This window comes from Cucumis sativus, chromosome 3 (assembly GCF_000004075.3).
Source record: "Cucumis sativus cultivar 9930 chromosome 3, Cucumber_9930_V3, whole genome shotgun sequence".
NCBI classification, from domain to species: Eukaryota; Viridiplantae; Streptophyta; class Magnoliopsida; order Cucurbitales; family Cucurbitaceae; genus Cucumis; species Cucumis sativus.
Window position 1 is genome coordinate 2,984,792 of NC_026657.2, and position 21,084 is coordinate 3,005,875.

General features: G+C 28.7%; 1 protein-coding gene across 1 annotated transcript; it reads right to left on the minus strand.

The window, feature by feature from the left end:
- Positions 1 to 9,929: 9,929 nt before the first annotated feature.
- On the minus strand, positions 9,930 to 12,727 carry LOC101213853 (scarecrow-like protein 18; the record flags this gene model as incomplete). Its single annotated transcript, NM_001308923.1, is given in 2 exon segments — positions 9,930 to 10,903; positions 11,572 to 12,727. Coding segments are annotated over 2 exon segments (1,182 nt in total). The 3' UTR covers positions 9,930 to 10,418.
- Positions 12,728 to 21,084: the final 8,357 nt, after the last annotated feature.

The window sequence follows — 21,084 nt, forward strand, 5'->3', positions numbered from 1 at the left end:
GGATAATGCAGTGGTTCTGATAGAAAGATTGGTACGATCTACTATGAAAATTATTAAATAAATAAATATCTGCTTACCCCATCTTTGCTTCTGCTCTCTTTTCTCTGCCATTTTTTTTACTTACTTGTTGCACACGCCCCCGTTTTCCTTTCCATACAGCCTTTTGACATGTCCCTACAAATACTCAGTTTGCATACCCCTACTCTCTACTCTACTCTTTTCACATTTATTATTTTCATTTCTTCTTCTCTCTCTTATGAATCCTGAATTTATCACATTACATGGCTGTTGGCTATTGGCTATGCCATATGCTACTCAGTTTTTAACTTAATAAGATTGGCTTTTTTGATGATTCTTTTGTGTTGCTTCTTGCTTTCTTTCTACTCTTGTTTGTGGTATTATTTCCTTATAATGCCTCCGTGATCTCCTTTTCCCTTTTAAGGAACTTGCACTAAATGTGTGATTATTTTGGATGTTTGAGGTATCTTGTAGTGTGTATTGGCAATCAATTTGTGTTTGTGTTTGAATTTATTATTGAGAAATGTTCCTGTGGTGTGGTGGTAGCTCTCTACCTACCCATAGTTAAGTATATATGAACAATTTTAAATAATTGCAGATGTGACAAATCTATGGATGATGAACTTTACCGTTTATTTGAAGATTTTTAATAGTGGTATTGTATGTTAATGTTCACTCTTATTAGCAATATGATCTATTACTGATAAAATATTATCTATATCTAAATTTTATTAGGACAGAAAATTCTTTAATATTGTGGTATGTATTTTGGGTCAGATTAAAATTTAATTAGAAATTGTGCACGTTCCAATATATTATCCGGGTAATATGCAAGAGAGATTTAATAGAAAAACACTAATAATAATAACAATCACTTCCATTGCAATTCATACACAATTATAGAATATCGGATCAATTCAATTTTACACTCAAAATGCAAACGTTATTTTAAAATGCGAGTGTTAACCTTCTCTGTAATCTTAATCTTAGACAAAAAAAATTCCATCGTAATTAGATTTTCAATAATCTTGATATCGTTATGGTGGGTGATTGAGATGATTGAGATTGTTTGATATGAATGAACGGAGGCTATTGAGAAATTGTTTGATATGAACGGACGGAAGCTTTGGAGTGCATAGGATTGGGTATTGTGAACATAATGCAATTGTTATACAATTTAAGATGCAAGCATTTTGGTTATAGGAATTGATTTCCTTATTTCAAGGGAGATTATACTAAAATCTTTTTAGTCACAAAATACATAAATAATAAATCAGTTTTCCAATGTGAATGAAATCTATTCATTTGGCTTCCGAAGATTTCGTTTTCATGTTTCTCATTTTTTTCAAACTATATAATATAAAAATGGTCCTCACAAAGAACATTACAAAGTCCGTTCAAAAGGTACTATAAAAATATTCAAGAATCTTGACTTCAACAACATGTTTGGCAGTAGAACTATAACATGTGCAAGAAAGAAAAGAAAATTTGTACATTAAGTTGTCAAAATGTTGTGGTTCTCAACTTTGGACTTTAAAAAGTGTTGAAAATTTAACATTTTGATATGTTCTTGTACGGGGAGTAGTAATACGAGTACTGTTATCGACATGATTGAGGTTTGTATAGATTATATATCCGCTTACACATGCATTTATGTTTATTTACTTATTTCCTATGAACATATGGTATCTAACATTTTGTTTACGTTATAATTTGAACCGTCGACACCACGGTCGAGTTGAATTTCTCAACTCTACGATGAATGATTCCTAATGTGATGACACGATCTAATGTAAACTTCACTTTTTAATGATATTTATCACGAACCATCACTCGCAATAGGGAGGTCAAACCCAAGTCCAATGCCATAAGTAAAGCTTTGCTCGATATTATAGTTTGAACCCTCTAGATACATATAACAATTGGTTCCATGTACTGTCCGTACGTTGCGATAGGGATATCCAACGAACCCAGCTCAATGACACCTGCAAAGCACTGTTCTCAGTTTTGATTTCGAAATCAAGGCACAATATCATGAACAAATTAGTTTAGTTATTTAGATGTTGATTTGTATAGTATGAAGACATGTGGGGATGATGTTTTTCACAACTTTTGCAATAGAAAATGAAGAGATGATTCCAAAAGTACATGATGTTTTTATTCTAATTGATTCCATTCCACAAATTTAGTAAAGTCATAAAATAAACGAGAATATTCACTCTCATTTTTCCTTCATAATTTTTACCTTTTTCCTTTTAAATTTTTGTGGAGCATAGGAAGGAGAGATTCTTACTTAAAAGAAGATCCTCTCCATTACAACAAACTTTTTGATAAAAGAGAAGCAAAAAAGTGAGTTTTCTTTTTTCCTCTTCTTCCTATTATTTGAGAATAATTAATAGTCTCTCTTGCAATCTTCCCTCCCAACCTACAAAAAAAATAAAAAAAAATCCACGAACTAAGTGGTGGTCTACTGTGATCCATCTAGCTAGACTACGGTATTTTAGTTTATTTTGCTATATTCAAAAAATTTATTGCTAGCTTCGTCTGAAAATTTCATGAGATTAACATATTTAAATATATTTATACAATAATTATCAATATAACTCTAACCCACATATATCATATCATTTTGTACGAATGTTTTTAACTAAAAGAAGAAAATAAAAGAGAGAAGATATACATTTTTTTATATGTATGACAATAATTTCTATATATTGTTGTTGAATAATAGAGTATTGTTTGTTAATTATATTGTTCATTTATATGTATGGAAGCACTTAAACTCTCTACTCAATTATTGAGAAATAAAACTATGATTTGTAAATTGTTGCCGTGATCTTTTCAACAAAATAAATGTCAAAATGAATTAGTTTTGATTCCATTTATCCTCAAAAGGGTTGAATTTAAAGTGCTCGAGAAATTTCCAACAATGGTTTAAGATTTATTTTCTCTTTTTAAAAGATCTAACTCTATTTATTTTACTCATTTATAGTTCTAAAATAACTCTATTTTTAGGTGTGACGAGAACCGTACTACGAAAATAACCTTACTTGACGCATTTTATATGTATGTATTTGTTTACCTAATATTTTTAAATGCGTTAAATAATCCAGTGTCAAGAATGAGATAAAATATACGTGACACTTTATAAACGTTAAGTATATGAGATCAGTTGACACTTTTTACGTGTCAAGAATTTGTTTATTCTTGACATGCATATAATATTTGTAAAAAATATTTAAATTCTTGACACGTTTTGCATGTCAAGACTTTTTTTTTTCAAATGAAAAATTGTACCTGCTTTGAAGTCTAACAATGATATATAACATGATCAACTTAGACAACACATAAGCAAGAATTTAAGTTTTTCATCAATCGAACTATTTAAGTTTATTGAATAATCAACTCAAACTTTCGATCAAAGAACTAACAAATTGCATAAATGTCCTTGAATATACATATAGTTGATCATTACATAAGTATGTTTACAATAACATAGAAACATTGTTCATATTCATATTACAAAACGAATTATGATCATCGTTCTTAATCATAAAATACAAAGTATTAGTAAAAATAAGAAACAGAGATGTCACCCTCCTCCTACAATTAGTGATAATATGTAGTTTTTAAGTTTGGTTGAAAGTCCATTTTAGAAACTAATATAATAGACTAATTAAGTCATTTGTAAATATTTTGAATATACATTAAATAGTGACATTTCTAATGAGATCAAAGTTTACCAATATTATTTTATCGTGTTTTGTTGGAAAGCAAAGAATAAGAACCAACATGATCTCATGACTTTGAATAATTCACTTTCTCAATTAATTTTGTGGTAATAAGTGTTCATCCATCTACATACAATATTTTATGAGTCATTGGATCTAACTACATGCAATAATAACAATAATTGTATAGATCATAAAAAAAATCTTTTAACTTTTGATCGAAGCAAGCATAATCTAATTGACATAAACATATGTTAGTGACTCATTGTTTTCTAATCTAAATTCTTAATAGTATTTAGTATTTTATATGCTAATTAGTAACAAGTATGTTTGGAATCAACACTTTTGTTAGGAATTGAAAGTACTATAACTTGATGTGTCAATTGATATCAATTTTATTAAACAATCGGTTGTCAAATATTATTTGAATCAATTCGATCCATACGATACATATCCAAATTTTAATAGATAGTAATATTAAAAAATCAATTTTTTTGTGGTCTATGTTGTACACTTTTGATTGTCCATCATGATCAGACATAGGATGAAAATTGATATTTTTTTAATATGTACGTGAAGCTAAAATATAAGAAATAATTGTACTAAAAATATATATAAAAATAATTGAAGGATATATACATAAATATGCATATTTTTTATGGATTTACGTATCTATATATATATATGATTATTTAGAATATATAACGCACAAAGCAAGTCTATATCCCATTAATTTGGGTTTTATTAATTTAACAAAAATTAATGTGAAGTGGTAAAAAAGTGTATATTTTGGTTATAATATAGTCTAATCGATGAAGAGTAAGATGTCTCCCTAATTATATATATAGTTGGAAAAAATAAACAAACGACGTTATATTATTAATCTTGTTCTTACCAATAAGAAAAACAATCATTGAACTACATATACCATTCGCCATATTATACTAAGAATGTTTAAAATGTTTGCGAGCTTGAACCTCAATTAAATAACGCTACCTAGAGAATTTCAATTGATACGTTGTAATAGTGTTAATTAAATGTTAACATGAAAATGCTCACCTTTTTATTTAGGTTGATCTTTAATTAAAATTAAGTGTTAAGTAATTATGATACTAAATGGAGCTAGGAAATCAATTTCAAAGACGACATTTAATGCTCAATTCATCATAATAATTAAAACTTTATGGGTACATTTTCATTTGGAGTGATTATTACTAAAGTTAGATTCATATTTTTGAATCTAATTTTGTTTTTTTAGAATATGGAATCCACACTACCATTGAATGTAAGAGGAACCCACCAAATTTTCTTACATATCATTAATTTTTTTTTTCTATTTTTTACCTATACTAATATTCTCTATTTTTAAAAATCAAATTTATAATAATGTGACCAAATAATACTAGATTTTGCATCTACCTTTATTTTTTGTGATCTTAAAAGACCAAACTTAAAAACTTCTTAAATTTTTGTGTGTTTCTTAGTTGGCTACCAATTGTCCTTGAATATTACATCACAAAATCTCTACTATTTATTGCAAAATAAATACCATTTTTGCATTAAGAAATAATAATTGGAGTGTGTATTTATATTCCATATTTAGACTGCATATTCCTAACTACTTTGTGTTAAAACTTTTCCCATGCATATATCTATAATAAATATATATAATGACACCAACCATTTTCTTCTTTTTTTCTTAAAGTTTTTTTAAATAATAAATAACATATCCATCATAACTTCATCAACTTTTCTCTATAAATATTTTAATAACAATTATTATTATTTCTTCATGTGTTACATAAATTCTAATGGGACCCTAAAAAACTATATTATTTCCCATTTTTTCATTACTCTTTGGTTGCTATGTATGTGTCATGTGTGCTGCCATTAGTATCTCCTTTGTAACTCCTTTTTCATTTTCAAATATTTCCAGCTTGGATTCATTTTAGTTTTTAAAAAACGATCATTTTATGCTACAAAGTTTTAACAAACTTATTTATCTAAGGATGATTGATTTTGTGTATCATCCATGTGTTTAGTGTTTATTGTTTTAGATCTTATATTAGTTACCCTAACCAAATTAAAATAGTGTTACCAATCTAGCTAGTTAGCAAGATACCACATGTTGTCTATTAAATGAGTATAATTAACTAAGTTAATATATAAAATTTGTAGTATCGACGATCATATTTGATTTTCCTTAATTACCTTGTATATTGTAAAAACTTAAAAGAAAAATGATGACCATGTCATACCATTTTTTTTTTAAAAAAATACATGAAATATAAGTAGATACCATAACAAATTTTGAAATTTTAAGAAAGCTACATATACCATTATCGATTTTAAAATATTCTTTTTTTTTTTTTTGTTATACCATTCAATTGGATACGTAAACATAATTCTATTTTATTTAGCATGTTTGATTCTTAGAGTGTGAAAATTTAAGTCTCCAACTTTTGATTGATAACATTTAAACCACTCAAATTATGCTTATATTAATTAATAAGTAAAATCAAATACTTAAACTACTACGTTTGTAAGCATGAGACAAAAACAAATTAAATTAAATTACAAGTTGAAGGACGGATTGTTTGGTGACTCATAATAGAATGGACAAAGTTTACAAGTTTAACTTGTATTTGGATTGATCGTTTTGGATCCGAGTTCATTAGGTTACAACATCTTTTATTGTTTTCACGCTTTAAGATCATTCTACTTTCGATCCATCTTTAGTAATCTTAATTACATTTAAGCTCTATAGCTCTATATACGACGTTTTCCAATTTCTATAACCCATAGTAATTTATTATCTAATTAACACGTTTGTTTTTGTTTATTTAAATATAACAAAATAAACAAAATATCACAATAGATTATTATGATATTGTAAATAATAGGTCAGGGTAATTTATTATATTTATAAATGAAGTTAAAATGAAAGAGAAAAGATAGGAATTAAATAGGGGAGAGGAAGTATTGGAATAATAATTGAGTAACGACACATACTATTCCTTCTTCCATTAGACTTACAAAGTTTCAGCAGCTTCATTCATGGCAGCCGATCCAGCGTCGACGTTTATAAAGATCCCATACCTAAATATTATAAATAAAAATACAAATTCTGTATTTGTTTCTTTAATAGTTTTCATTTTTTTCCTCTTATTTATTTATTTATTTATTTTTCTCTCTCTTATTGAAGTAGTGATTCTCTACACGTGCGTACACAGGAAACAGTCAAACAGAAAAGCCATACAATTCTGTAATGATATTGCCATTTGAGGGTCAAGAGAAACACAGCATCAAATAGAGAATCAAATTTAAAACAAAGAAAGAAAAGATTCCAATCTCAAAACCCTAATCTTAGTTCTACCATCATCTTAATCATCTTTTATTATTAATTAAGTTACTTAGATCCAAAAGTTAGCACATATTCATCAAGAGGCGACCAATTAATAATATCGTAATACTCTAGAGTTAATTTTGAACCTACAAAAGGTTGTAATTTCAAAGTTTAGAATAAAATACATGAAATAATTCTTTTGAAAGAAAGAATTTGTCGTAGATAAAGTGAAAGATAGAAAATGCTCTTTTTCAACAATAATACAACATGAAATTAGAACTTGACAATACGAATTTTGTACTATTTGAGTTATGTCCATGTTAGTGTTAAAATAATTGTATACATAAGATTATATCACTCACATCCAAATAGGGTGAATTCTCGATATGTTATTGGAAAGGAAACATAGTTTGACTCTCAAAGACAAAAAAGAAGTTCCCATTCTACTAATGCTTTATTGAATGACTTATAAACCTAAATGTGCAACTTAATTTTAATCATATCTAATATCTATTTTTAATGTCGAAAGTGAGCTTAACTCATCAGTAGTTGACATGACGATCTACTTTCGTATATGTACGTGTATATATATATAATTGATATTAAAAGAGAGGATGAAAATGGAAATAGAAAAAAAAGAATAATTCAAAAGGTAAGGTCAAAATCAGATTGAAAGATGGATGGATGGAAATGTCTGAGGCATGCCATATTGCCATGCGTGCACCAACAACTCTTTTACCCCTTCACTCATCACTTTTCTTTCTTTTCCACACGCAAACCTTCTTCACTTCACTTAATATTATTATTATATCATCTCTTTCTTTTTCCCCTTTTTCATTTTCTTCATCTCACCATCAATCTCTCTCTCTCTCTCCCTTTGGTTTTCAACAACTTTTATTCCTTTATTATCTCATTTCCCTAGCTCTCACATTATTATTATACATAATACATATGTATATTCATTTCTCTCTATTCATTCCAACTCTAAACAAACGATATTAATGAGATTATCAGTATAGATGCATCAAATATCTTGACGAGGTTGATACATTGTTGTTAACATTTTTCCAACAATATATACTAGAGGAAGAAATTAGTAGACAGTTTTTTAAACTAGGTTTCACACCTTAGTAGTATCTTCATTATATCTCAAGATCAATAGAGATACATTGTTAGCATTTTCATCATACTCTACTTTTAAATCTCTTTCTGATTAAAGTAGTATGAGATGGATCATAACTTTACTTTTAAATCTCTTTCTGAATTTAATGGAACTAAATTATTTGGGAGTTGAAAGTTAGGACTTAAATTTAATGAGTTATCTAAGGAAAAAAAAGAACAATGTGTTTTAGGGTTTGAACAGTACAATAATAGTTTTTCTTTTCTAAAGAAAAACAATTTGAATTAGTGTTAAACAGTGATTACTAAATATTTGTGAAATAAGTTCTTGTTCTTTTATAGTGGCTTCCTCAGTTGTCATCTCACAAAGGACTTATCAAAGTGTACCAAAGATCAAAAGAAAATTATGACACTAGGGATTGAACTCATTTGGCTTTGTTTTGATAAACCCATGCAATTCTTTTTTAGCATTCCAAGTTAAAATTTTGAAAACATATCTCAACTAATATACAAATATATCAGCAACTAGAAAATCTGATTGAATTGCTCTACTTTCCTGGTATAAAAGAAGACATCCTTAGCTTTATTTCATTAAAGAATGTATTTAACACTCTACCTCGTTTGAAAGGTAAGAAAATAGCAAAATAAAACCCATGAGTTTAAACACACAAACAAAAAAGAAAAAAAAAAAGCACACACCTACTTCAATAATAAACAATAATACTAAATCACTAGTAAGCAGAGAGCCAGCCAATAGTTTAAGGTATATATATAATAAAGAAAAGGATAAGAAGGAATATACTTTAATATATAGTTTGAAGAAAAAGACAAAGTATATATATATATAATATATATATATATTCCCTCTTTAAAAGGCAAGAAGAAGGGATCAAGTGTCCCTAAAAAAATTGGTCCTCCAACATCCATAGGACATGAGAGTTAAGGGATACCCTTTTGGATCTCTAACACCATAGCTTTTTAATTAATTTAAAAGAAACCCTAGAGGGTGCCAAAGGGAAGCACTAAAAACTCCATTTTGAAAACTTTTATGGTTTTGTTGAGGGGACATAAGGCACAATTTCTGGTTTTTTATTTTTTTATTTTTAAATAAACAAATCCCCACCCAAAATAAATTAATAATCAATAATTATATATTACTACATGACCTTATTATTATAAATATAATAATAATGGTTACACAAAAAAGTGCAAAGAACAAGAACCCTCATGGATTCCCTTCTCGAAGCTACACACACCATAATATTGATGCAACAAATGGGAATGTAAGGGAACAAATCAACCATTGTATTTATATATTATATGGGTTAAATTAACATTTTAATAGGAATGAGGTTTATAACTTAACGTTGCATTATCTTTTTCTTTCTAAAAGTAAGAGGTTCGATTTCACATTTCTATTCACATATATGTAATTTGAAATTCACAGTGAAAGGCCTATGGACTAAGATTAAATAGATATGGAACTAAAAGAATCAAAATGAGATTTTAACATAAGAGAGTAGCCTTGATTAATATGCCTCATTAGTCATTGTCATTAACCTTAAAAAAAGCAAAGCATTTATGCATTAAGGAGACAAGTGACCATGTTAATGAAGATAATGTTTTATATATATATATAATCAAATTTGCTAATGTGGTTTATGTCCTAATAAATACATATATATTTCCATAGGTGGACAAGGAGTGGAAAAATAAAAAATAAAACAGAGATTTTATTTAGTACAATAACAAAAAATAATAATACATTTTCAATATTTGTCGGTTTCACCCTTTCCCCTCTTTGAAAGAACACCTGAAAAGAATCTAGGCTTTTACACATTTAATTAAGCAAAGTTAGCCAGTATCATCATATGCCAAATTACATAGGCTAACAAACCAACCTTCCACTAGTTCAATAGAGCCTGAACATCTCAATTAAGTCAGACATGTTATTCATTGCACCCCATCTAAAAGCATGCTAATTTCAAAGACGATTAATACTTCCTTTTCATGCAAACTCTCCATATTCTTCTTGCTAATTTTACTTAAGAGATCTGAAGATGTACCTAAACATCTTAACTAGCTAGGTTGATACATTCTTGGCACCTTCATCGTTTCTCTGGACATTAAAGCTCGTCAATTCCTCTATTTTTCTTGACGAGGTTCTAAATCAAACCTAATTTTTAATTTTTTGGGTTTTTTTTTCAATGCCATGAAGAGACTGAAAAGAGGGGTTGATTTTGCCAACCAAGAAAAAGGGAATCATGAAGGATTTGGAGATGATAACCTTCAGAAGGATAATGAAGTCTAAGAAGGAGTTTAGCTTGTGAAAGAGCAAAAGGGCTTAAAGGAATATTAGAAAACCCTAAACTTTTAAGCATTGTTTCCCATGATTCATACCTTTCAGCATAGTGTTGTTTTTTCTTATTCACTTCTCCTGAAACGATGTCGTTTATTTCCCTCCCAAACCAAACTTGCTCCACTGCCAATCTCTCCCTACTGTTTGGAGGTAAAGTTGCTTCTAATGAATCAAATAATAAAGTGTAATGATTCAATGCCTCTACAAATCTTTGCATGAATAATGGATGGTTGAAATTTGCTTCCTTTTCAGCTATTGTCACCACTTTTGGATTCAAAGCCTTGATTTTATTAAGCAATACTCGAACATCGTCCTTCATTAACCTGTAAATTTATCGTAACCTATCAGCTTCATTAATGGTTAATTAAGTCAAATACTCCAAATCTAACACTACCATAAACCACTCATTTGACCTTATACTAATATCCACCACCTAAAGGTTAGTGCATGCTAAGAAAAATCTATAAAGTTGAGTAAATTTAAGCTCTTGAGTTTAGTGGTGGTTCAAAAACATTATTCTTCCTCAATCCATTTGTTACATTGATGACATCATTTCCTTTCCAACTAACATTCATGTTTTAACATTGTACAAACTTTGGAACTTATACACATTCTTGGCTAAAAATACGATTTTCCAAGAAAACCTCCCACCATTCAAACTCAAACAGTCTACAAATCTACAGTTCTCGTGTAAACTTAAGCTTTGAGTTTAGTTGTAGTTCGAAACATGAGATCATAAGATGTTTCTTCATCAATGAATTTGTATTATCTCATTCATGCTCTCGAACTTCGTACTAATTAACATTATTAAACTTTATACATGGGTTAACTTAATAACTCATGTAACTAGAAACTTATGATTTTCCATGAAAAATTTCTCTACCTTTCAAACTCAAGGCAACAAATCTAATAACCTCGATCTGTTTATACTATCTATACCAACTTTCTATACAGAGGTGTAAAAGTTTTAAGTCAATGAATGATTTAAAGTATACCGTACCTGTGCAAGTAGAGTACGCAGTTAACGGCGAGAGCTTCATCGGGGAAGAGGGTAAGAGCAGCAGGGATAACGCGATGATGATCACGATCATGAAGAAGAAGCAAAGGGTGAAACTGAAACCTCAAACCAAGTGATTGGGCAAATTTTGAGAGTCTATCACCAGTCTTATGAAGGAAATTAAGATCAACACCAGTGGCAGTAATACGAAGCATAGGAGAAGGAAAACGATCAGCCAAAGCTTGCATAAGAGGAGGCCATTGAACACCATGCATAATATCGAAATCCAAAACATGAATCATACCACTTTCTTCAATACCTTCTAAAATGGCTTGATTTGCAGTTAAATGAGTGAATCTAATAAAGGGCGTGATTTGATTCAATGATAAGTAACAAGATTGAATCTTTTCAATGTCGTGATGATGATGATGAAAAGATGAATTATAATTTGATGAAGGGAGGAGATGAGAAAGGGAAGAAGAGAAATAATGGAGTAATCTTTGAGTTGAATCACCATAAGGAGAGGAATTTGAAGAAAGAATTGAAAGAAGATGATGAGCTGAAATGAAATCAGATTGAGAAATAAAATGAGCACAACGGATAAGTAATTGACGCATTTGTAAACAATGATCTTCCTGTTGTTCTGGTTCTTGTTGATGTTCTTGATGAGAGGAATTGAAAGAAGGGTCCATAAGCATTATTATTATGAACCAAAAATTTAAAAATGGTGTGTGAGGATTTTTTGTTTTTTGTTTTTTGTTTTTTTGTTGGGTTGGAAGGGATATAAATGGAAAGGGGAAATGAAAAAAATTTCGTTTTTTTTTTTTGATGACATAATATGAAGAAAAGTAGAGCCACATCATTATTATCTCTCTCTCTCTCTTTCTCTCATGAATCTGAAACTTGTAGTAGTTAGTAACAGTAAGAAGCACTGTACTTTTTTTTTCTTCTTTACTTTTGATGCTTTGGTTCTTTAACTTTTTCAAGTCATTGTTTTTATATATAAAGGAGGGTAAAAATGGAGGGATGCAACATTCATTTGTGACCAGCAAAGTCAAACCCTTACCCTAAAAAAAACGAAAATGGAACTGAGCTGACTCTTAACCTCGTTGAGTCCTATTAGATAACATTAGGTTCTATGTTTAAATATTAACCCGTAATGAGAGAAGTGCCTGGTGTTTTTTTTTGTTATTGTGAATGACTTTCTTTGGTTCTTTGAATGTAGAATCTCTCAACATGTAGTGATTCTTTGGGTTATTCACTAATTATAATCTTGGGTGGAATCTAATTGATTTTTTGTGTGTTTTGCATTGAATGCTTGTTTGGGTTTCATGGGTTATGATATCATATCAAATAAATTGGTTTTACTTTAGCCGTAGTTAATAAATGAGAGGAGTAATTTGTGAATTATGATTGTAAAGTCTTTTTTTGGTTTCTTTGATGTAGAATCTTTTATATATATATATATATATATATATGCTTTTTAGAGATAGTGCTTCTTTAGATTTATTACTCATGAAAATTAGATCTCTGTTTTTTTTTTTAATGATTCTATTTTAAAACTAATTAATAAGAAAATGAGTAACTCACATTTTTTCTTTTAATATGACATCTCAATAAATCCAAGTGAAGGGAGGAGAAGGACAATTACTTGTAAGGTTTTTTTTGGGAAGTTAGAAAGAGGAAAGAGATTTTTAGTGGTTTTGATTTTGGAATTAGATTTTTAGTGGTTTTCAACAAAAAAAAAATTAAATTCTGGGTGAGGATGAAAGAGGATTATCTCTATCTATCCACTACTAAGCTTTATACATGCATTTATTATTTGAAAGAAAATAAAGTCTTTCTTTATTCCTCTCTTTGAACTATATCTTCATGATGGGTTGTACAAAATCTTCATGCTTTTCTAAAAAACTATACAACAAAGTTAAGGTTTTGAATTTTCTTCCCTCCCTCTACTGTACCCTTCATATTACACCCATAAAAGAATACTTAAAAAAAATCATTCCCCTAGTTTAGGCTTTATACAAGACTTTAATGTCTTTCTATAGAATAGGTAGTGTTTATCCACAAATTTTACAACCCATAGTTAAATAATGACTCAACTTCGTAGATGCTAAAATTTACACGTTTATTTAGAAACTCTATCTTCACAACTCTAGACTCCAAAAACACGTGCTTTCCATCTATATATATATATGGTGTTACAAAGAGTTCATAGACTCCATATAGCTAAAAAATATTAATTTTAAGTCTTATTACTACTCTAAATACTCAGACAAACTCTTCCATTTAGGAAGATATGTGAGTTCAAGTTGTGCTTTGCCAACCTAATGAAGATTAAGGTGTAAAGTGAGAATCACAATGCATGTATATATGGAAGTTTTTTTTTCCTTTCTTTGAGAGAGATGTCAACTCATGTTTGAGCTAAACCTAGCTAGCTATAGAGTTATAACCTATGTATGAAAGAGTGGTTAGCCAAGGCCCAAAAAAGGAGTTTGGGACAATGGGAAGCCCTTATATTGGAGAGTGATCTAAGAAGTGCAACTTAAAAGGGAAATGTTGTGTTTTGAGAGATGTTGATTAATAGGAAAGATTTATCCACCATCTAATCACTTCATGTTGCTAATTCCTAGAAGTTGGATGGATTATCCAAAGATATGTTTGATACTCATTTCTTTTTTTCAATATTTGATTTTTTTAAAAAAATTGTTAGGTATCTTTTTATGTGGTTTTCAAAGTCTAAATTAGACATTGAAAACTTGGAAAGTAGTTTTTAAATTCTATTTTTTTTTTCAAAATAAATATATTTTTCTAAACAATAACTAATTGGAAACAATTAAATTCATTTTTAAAAAACTAAAAATCAAGTAGTGAAAGTTGCTAACTTACTGGTAGCCTAGTAGTAATAAAAAAAATCTTTACAAAAAAAGAAAAAAGAAAAAAAAAACCATTATTTAAGTATAGTACAAAATTGGCTTCTAAGTCTAACCCATCATTTATCTAATAAATAAAATATTATTATTATTATTTTCTTTTGAAACAAAATATAGTAGATGATTCTCGGTAGTGTGGAATAATAGTCAGTCTTTTTAAACTTTGCTTCCAAATGAGTAGCAATAATAGAAGAGAGCTTAACGATAAAAGACTATTTGACACAAATCATTTTGAGTTTAAGTTGAGTTAATTTTTTTCGACAAACATAATTTGTTATCAACTTATTAATTATGTTGTTTAAACTTATAAAATTGAAGATCAAAATTTACATTAAATATTTGAAACAAGAAAAAAGAGAAAATAAATTATATATAAAATAATAGGCGTTTGAGTTGAGTCGAGTATGAATTAAAAAAAGAGCACACACGTAATGGTAATCTAAAATGTAGTAGTAAGATCAGTATAACCAATCTTTGGGTCGAGTAGGTTCTTGGATACCTTATCATAGTTCAAGGCTAAAAGCAACGAACTCCCACTTGTCACCCCTCGAAGTGACTAACTTCTCAAGAAGAGTAATTGGTTGAAGTCGATAATAAGAACGCCCACCCATATTAGGGGTTTGGAACACCATGAAGCCTAAGTGATTGTTACGGACCATTAGAGTTGGGCGTGGAGGAAATCAATGAGACTGATAAGCAACGTGGTCATTTTAGTAAGATATAGGTCACATCAATTAGGAATCTTGCCTTGAGGTACTTTATGTCCCTAGGTTTCTCAAGTAAAGAAGCTCCTTTGGATGTTATGCATGCCTTAAAAAATGGCCAAAGCCAAACCTTGTCAAGGTCGACCACTATACATGCCAAACCAAGAAAAAAAATACACGATAGTCATATCAAACCTATAGGTTTTAAACAAAATGAAGCTAAACCAAAAGCAATAAGGTGATCCTCTTGGACCAAAGTATGTAGGAAATGGACTAAATGACTAACAATATAAAAGGAGCACATAGAGGAAAGACGAACGATAGCTATGAGGAGCTGCAAGCTTTGAGGAAAAGTTAGTATAGTAATAAAAATAAATTCCAGAACAATGGATTATGACAAGGTATGAAAATATATAAATTAGAAGTAATTATAGATAAAAGAGAATCATTTCCATACATCAAGCACAAAGTAGATAATAATCAATTCCACCCCATTGGGAGAATTTGGCTACAAGATCAACATCAACACGACGATATATGATAGTGACTAGCGCGGTGTAATTAACCACACTAAATATATTCTAAATTGATTGAAAAAATTGAAATTAAGCTATGCACTTGAATCAAACAGTAGTACAATGAAACATTCCAATGTAATTAGTCCATTATATTTTATGTTACACATTTTCTCTCTTTTTTTTTTGACAATATGGGTTGGGTGGTGGAGACTCAAATTCATTTTGACAAAATATTAAAAGTATAATTGGTTAGCCAACCTAAAAAAGGTTTACGAAAATTATGGACACTTGTCTTACATTAAAAGAATTTAAGAAATTCTTGAGTTTTTTCTACATTAAAAAGATTTAGAAAAGTCCTAGACTATAAAAGGAGACTATGCATTTAATTTTCAGTTGTCTCAATTAGATAAGCACTTTAAGCTTAGAGTGCTAACTCTAATTAAATTCATTTTCTATTCTAGGGTGTGTTACTCGATATGTTTGTTTCAAACCAAAACTACATTACTTTTTTCGATAGTTCATACTTCAACCTTATTTTTGTTTAATCTTTTCAATAATTTGGGAATAAACAATAATATTATATGTTCTTGAACTTTCACCTTTCAAATCTCTTTTTGTTACCTTATTTACTATTTTTCTACTCATCCTCTCTCCCTTTTGTTTGTCACAATGATTGCACTATTAATATTTTAATCAAACTAAAATAGTTTGGCACTCTAAACACAAAATTATTACGTGAGCAATTAAAATAACATGCACTTCAAGTACATACTACCATAACTCACATACTATATACTATAGTAACCAATCAAATACCCTTATAATCAAAATGAAATGTAATAGAAAGCATGCAAATATATATTTATCAAAGTAGTGGAATGAAATTGGTTGGGATATTGAATTCAAAGAAGAAACCCTAGTGAACTATATATAGAAAAGTTAAAATAAAAAACAATATATATAATCAAGATCAGAAATAGAGAAAAAGAACATACAAATGTATCTAAAAATCATTATTTTAGATCAAAGTAGAAAAGCCACACGCAAAGTGAAGATGTTAAAGGTTTTTACTTTTTATGTACATTTTTTTGCAGCAAACTTAACCCCCAATTCTTCGCTTAACACTGACACTCCCCAATGCCTTTCCCTCCTCACACTATCATTTTCCTCAATCTTCAGGATTTTTCCATTCTCTCGTCTTCTCCAAAACTTGTTTCTATCACGATCCAGAAATTATTTGACAAGATGGAGATGAAGATTCTTACACGGATAATATATATGTCTCTGTTCATGTGAGACTTTGATCCAAATAATGAAACCATGATTTATCAAAGCATTTTGAAGATCATTGTCCCTAATAGATACTTTTTTAACTTGATATATCTTAAGCTAGCTAGTATCAATTTAATTATCCACTCTTTGTTAGGTATAGGTATGATATGTTGAGTCTATTGCACAACTTAATTATCATATTTTATTCTTTTGTAGATTTCTTCATATCTATTCTTTCTATCTCTTTTTAGGACTTTTGCATGCTTCTCACATTTGCTCTAAAACTTTAAGTGTGATAGATAGCAGCAAATTTAACCGTTTTTGATCAAACTTCTCACAATTTTAATTTTGAAAAGGATCCATAATAGCTTTCGAAAAACTTTCGAAGTTTATTTCAAATAATTTGAATGACAAACTTGTAAAAATATTTACAAAATCTAGCGAACTAGTATCTATACATAATGTATAGAATCTAAAATTTTATTATAATTTGTAAATATTTTAGTTTATTAAAAGCTTTTTTTTTTCTTTTCTTTTGTATTGAATTAAAAATGTTACTTATATTCTTTTTATATTAAAAAAAGAGTCAGCTTAATGTTTTTGTCTGAATCCTCGTAAGTTCTTGTCATTGTGTGAGAGAAAAAGAGAGAGAATCAGACATAGACTATAAATGTTTTTAGCTTTTGCATCACAACAACTTCGATATGTCAAAATCAATACCTCATTTTTGTGCTTTTTCTTTGCTAATGATCTTAGTGATAAAATTACAAAGCTTCTCAGGACAGCTTCAGTGATGAAAAAGTCTTAGCTATAGCTTTCCCTTCTTCAATGGAAGTCCTAATAATTAATATATATATGAAAACATTCTGAAACATATTTGAAAAAACAAACATTAATTGTCTCATGTTTATTGTCAGATATTTCCACAGGAGTTTTTATATATTTATATGCATGAATCATCAATAACTCTCATGACAATAGTTTTTAATTTTAAACTACGTATATTTTTGTGTATCGATTATCTATTGTTTTACATTCTATCTTCATTCTTTTATCAGATTGTATTCTCTGATCCTGTACTTAACTTTTGTGTTAAGGTAGCATGATTGAGGCCAATGCAAGGTGTGGGTTTGAGTAATAATTGAAAGTCTTCAGTAGAATTGTTAATTATTAGATTAGGTTATTTATTTATTTATTAATTGTTTTGAAGAATATATTAGATTAGGTTATTTGAAAGTATAAGTTTTCATTTGTATTTGTAATGATTAATAAGGTGTGTACTGGTGACTGCAGATTGTGAGTTTGGTGGTTTTCGTTAGCCTTTTTTTTAAGCCCTACCTCTTAATAGGGTTTGCTGGTAGGGTTAAGCAAACTATTCGTCTATTTGATGCAAAACACCAATCCAACCATTTTTTAGGTTATTCTCTTGGTTCAATGATATGAATGGATGAAATGTCTTGAATTTGTTATATGATATTACGAACAGTTGGTGGATGGCTTGGGAGCAATGCTCCATACCTATTAAAAAATTATATTCAACATATTTAATAATTAAATTATATGGTTATTACGATTATGATATTAGGGTTTAGAGAAGTTTACTTTATAAACTTTTTAATCAGTCTAGCGGCATCATTTTTATTCTCAAAACATTATTTCTAATAAATTGATCTTCCCTTTAGTTTGTGTTTAATGGATGTAGCTAACCGTATGTCAATCTTTTCTATTCTTTTACATTTTTTATGTACTATTTGATTTCATTTAACCGTTATTTCAAAGGTTGTAAAAAATGAAGAACTTCAAATCATTTAAATTAAAATTCAATTAACATCCAAATCCATGCACCATTTTCAAGCTCAACAATACAATGTTGGTGTAAGATTTGAACAAAATCTTCCTCTTATATATATAATAGATATAGATATGTAACGCATACATACACATGTATATATATGCTTTAACCAGCTAAGTTTGATATATTCTTTAATCAATTTTCCTCTTAGTTCAACGATATAATACAACAAGTCGCTAAAATTAATTATAACTACATCAATACAAGCATTCCAAGACATATATTGATAATTATATAATGCACTAAGACATACGAGAATCTTAAGAATGTATGATTTAAAACGACACCCAAAATTATACCTCTGGAATATAGGACATCCTAAGATAATATATTGGGGCTACCTCGAAATATCTATCCATATCTAATATTATATTATACTTTTTTATAAAACAAATAGTATAATCTAGATATTTACATTTGTGAGTGGCCTCAACTTCAAGTTGACAGTGGACTATTATAATTCACTTCATCTTCGTTTTTGTTATAATATTTACTATTTTTGTCGTATTGTTATTTACTATTTCCTATTCATTCTCCTCTCTCTTAGCTATGTTGAAGTGTTTACCATTTTCTACCTAAATTAAAATAGTAGCATGCAACTCGAACACTAACCCTTATAATTTAAAATACAATAGTTTATATCTTGACTCAAACATAAACTGTTATAAACCACAACCTATAATAACTATTGATTTTATAATACCCAACAGTTCAATGCCCCGCACACTCTTTATACTCCCACCAAACAAGTTATGTTTTAGCTTTGGATATAATGTAAAAAACCCACCCGTTTGAATTGAGTGCTTTTGGACATAACTTGTAATACAAAACAATTCTTTTTGATCTATATATTTAGACAATTTTCAATTCAATCATCGTTTTCACTATTTTCACACTTCATAATCTCATGATCACACTGTTTATATATAAAAACAGAAGGTCTTAATTGGGGTTGTTTACTTATAAAATGCCTTGGCAATGTTCTGCACCCAGTCATCTTCATAAACCCTATATGTTCATGTTTTTTACCCTACAAAATAAAAATGTGGAGTGCAAGCTTTAAAAAGCTGAGTTATTTTCTTCACTTCAATATGCTTTCTTTTCTCTTTTCAAATCAATTCCTTTGGATTTGACATTTCTGAACTTCCAAAATTTTACATTTCAATCATTCACCCTCTTCTACAGTTTTGTTTACTTCTCATTAATTATATTATAAAATACTTCCTTCATGTTGCTGCCATGCTTAATTAGCTTATATATTCTGCCTACTTACTTTCTTTTATTTTTTTTCTCTAACATTGTTTTAGATTCTTGTTTAATGGGTCTTCCATACCATTGATTAATCCTTGGCTTTTAAACTTTTGTCAATATGTCTACATTTACTTGCATCTGTTTATGTCTCCACGTGTATACATGCAGTTCGATATCGACATGAGGTTGTAAATCAACTTACTATTATATTATAAAATAATATGACATATAGCACATAAATAAATGATGAATTATCTCTAATACAAATTAAATGTAAATGATTAGGATATCTAAGACTATTGAAATAAATATTTTCAAATATAGTAAAATAATGTTATTGTTTATCAAAATAGTTCATGATCAACTCATTTTACTATATATTTGAAAACAACACATCTTTTTAAAGTATTTTTGACAAGGGTAGAATATTTACTTATTAATTTAAGCATTTTTAAAGTTCTTTCGAAAATATTTACATTTTACTATTTTCACAAAATTAAAATCTCGAAACTTATTTATCTACGTCCACATTCTATATCTTGAATGAAATGATTTTTTTTTCATTTTTTTTTTGGGAAAATGTAAATGAATGATTGAAGGGATTGTTTGAGAGTGTTTTAAATGATTTGTTTTTTTGACAAGATAATACTTTTTAGAGTCAATGTGAATAAGTGGTTTTAATGTTCCTCAATTTTGGTGAAATCTATAGCCCCAAGGAATGAAAAAAATTGTGTATAGTCTCTATTTTCTTTTTCTTACTTGCATTTTATCATTTTGGTATTATCACATAAATGAAAGGGACTTTAGATTCTAGTGGTAAGAAATATTTTTTATTTTATGAAAAAAATATACAAATAGGATTGAGTTCATGCAATAAATAATTAATAAGTGCCAAACGGTTTATATATTGAAATTTGAAAATTTATTGGTATTTATAAACCATTGAATAGAGTGGTTGTTAGTTGTTCAAATAGTTAAATGTGT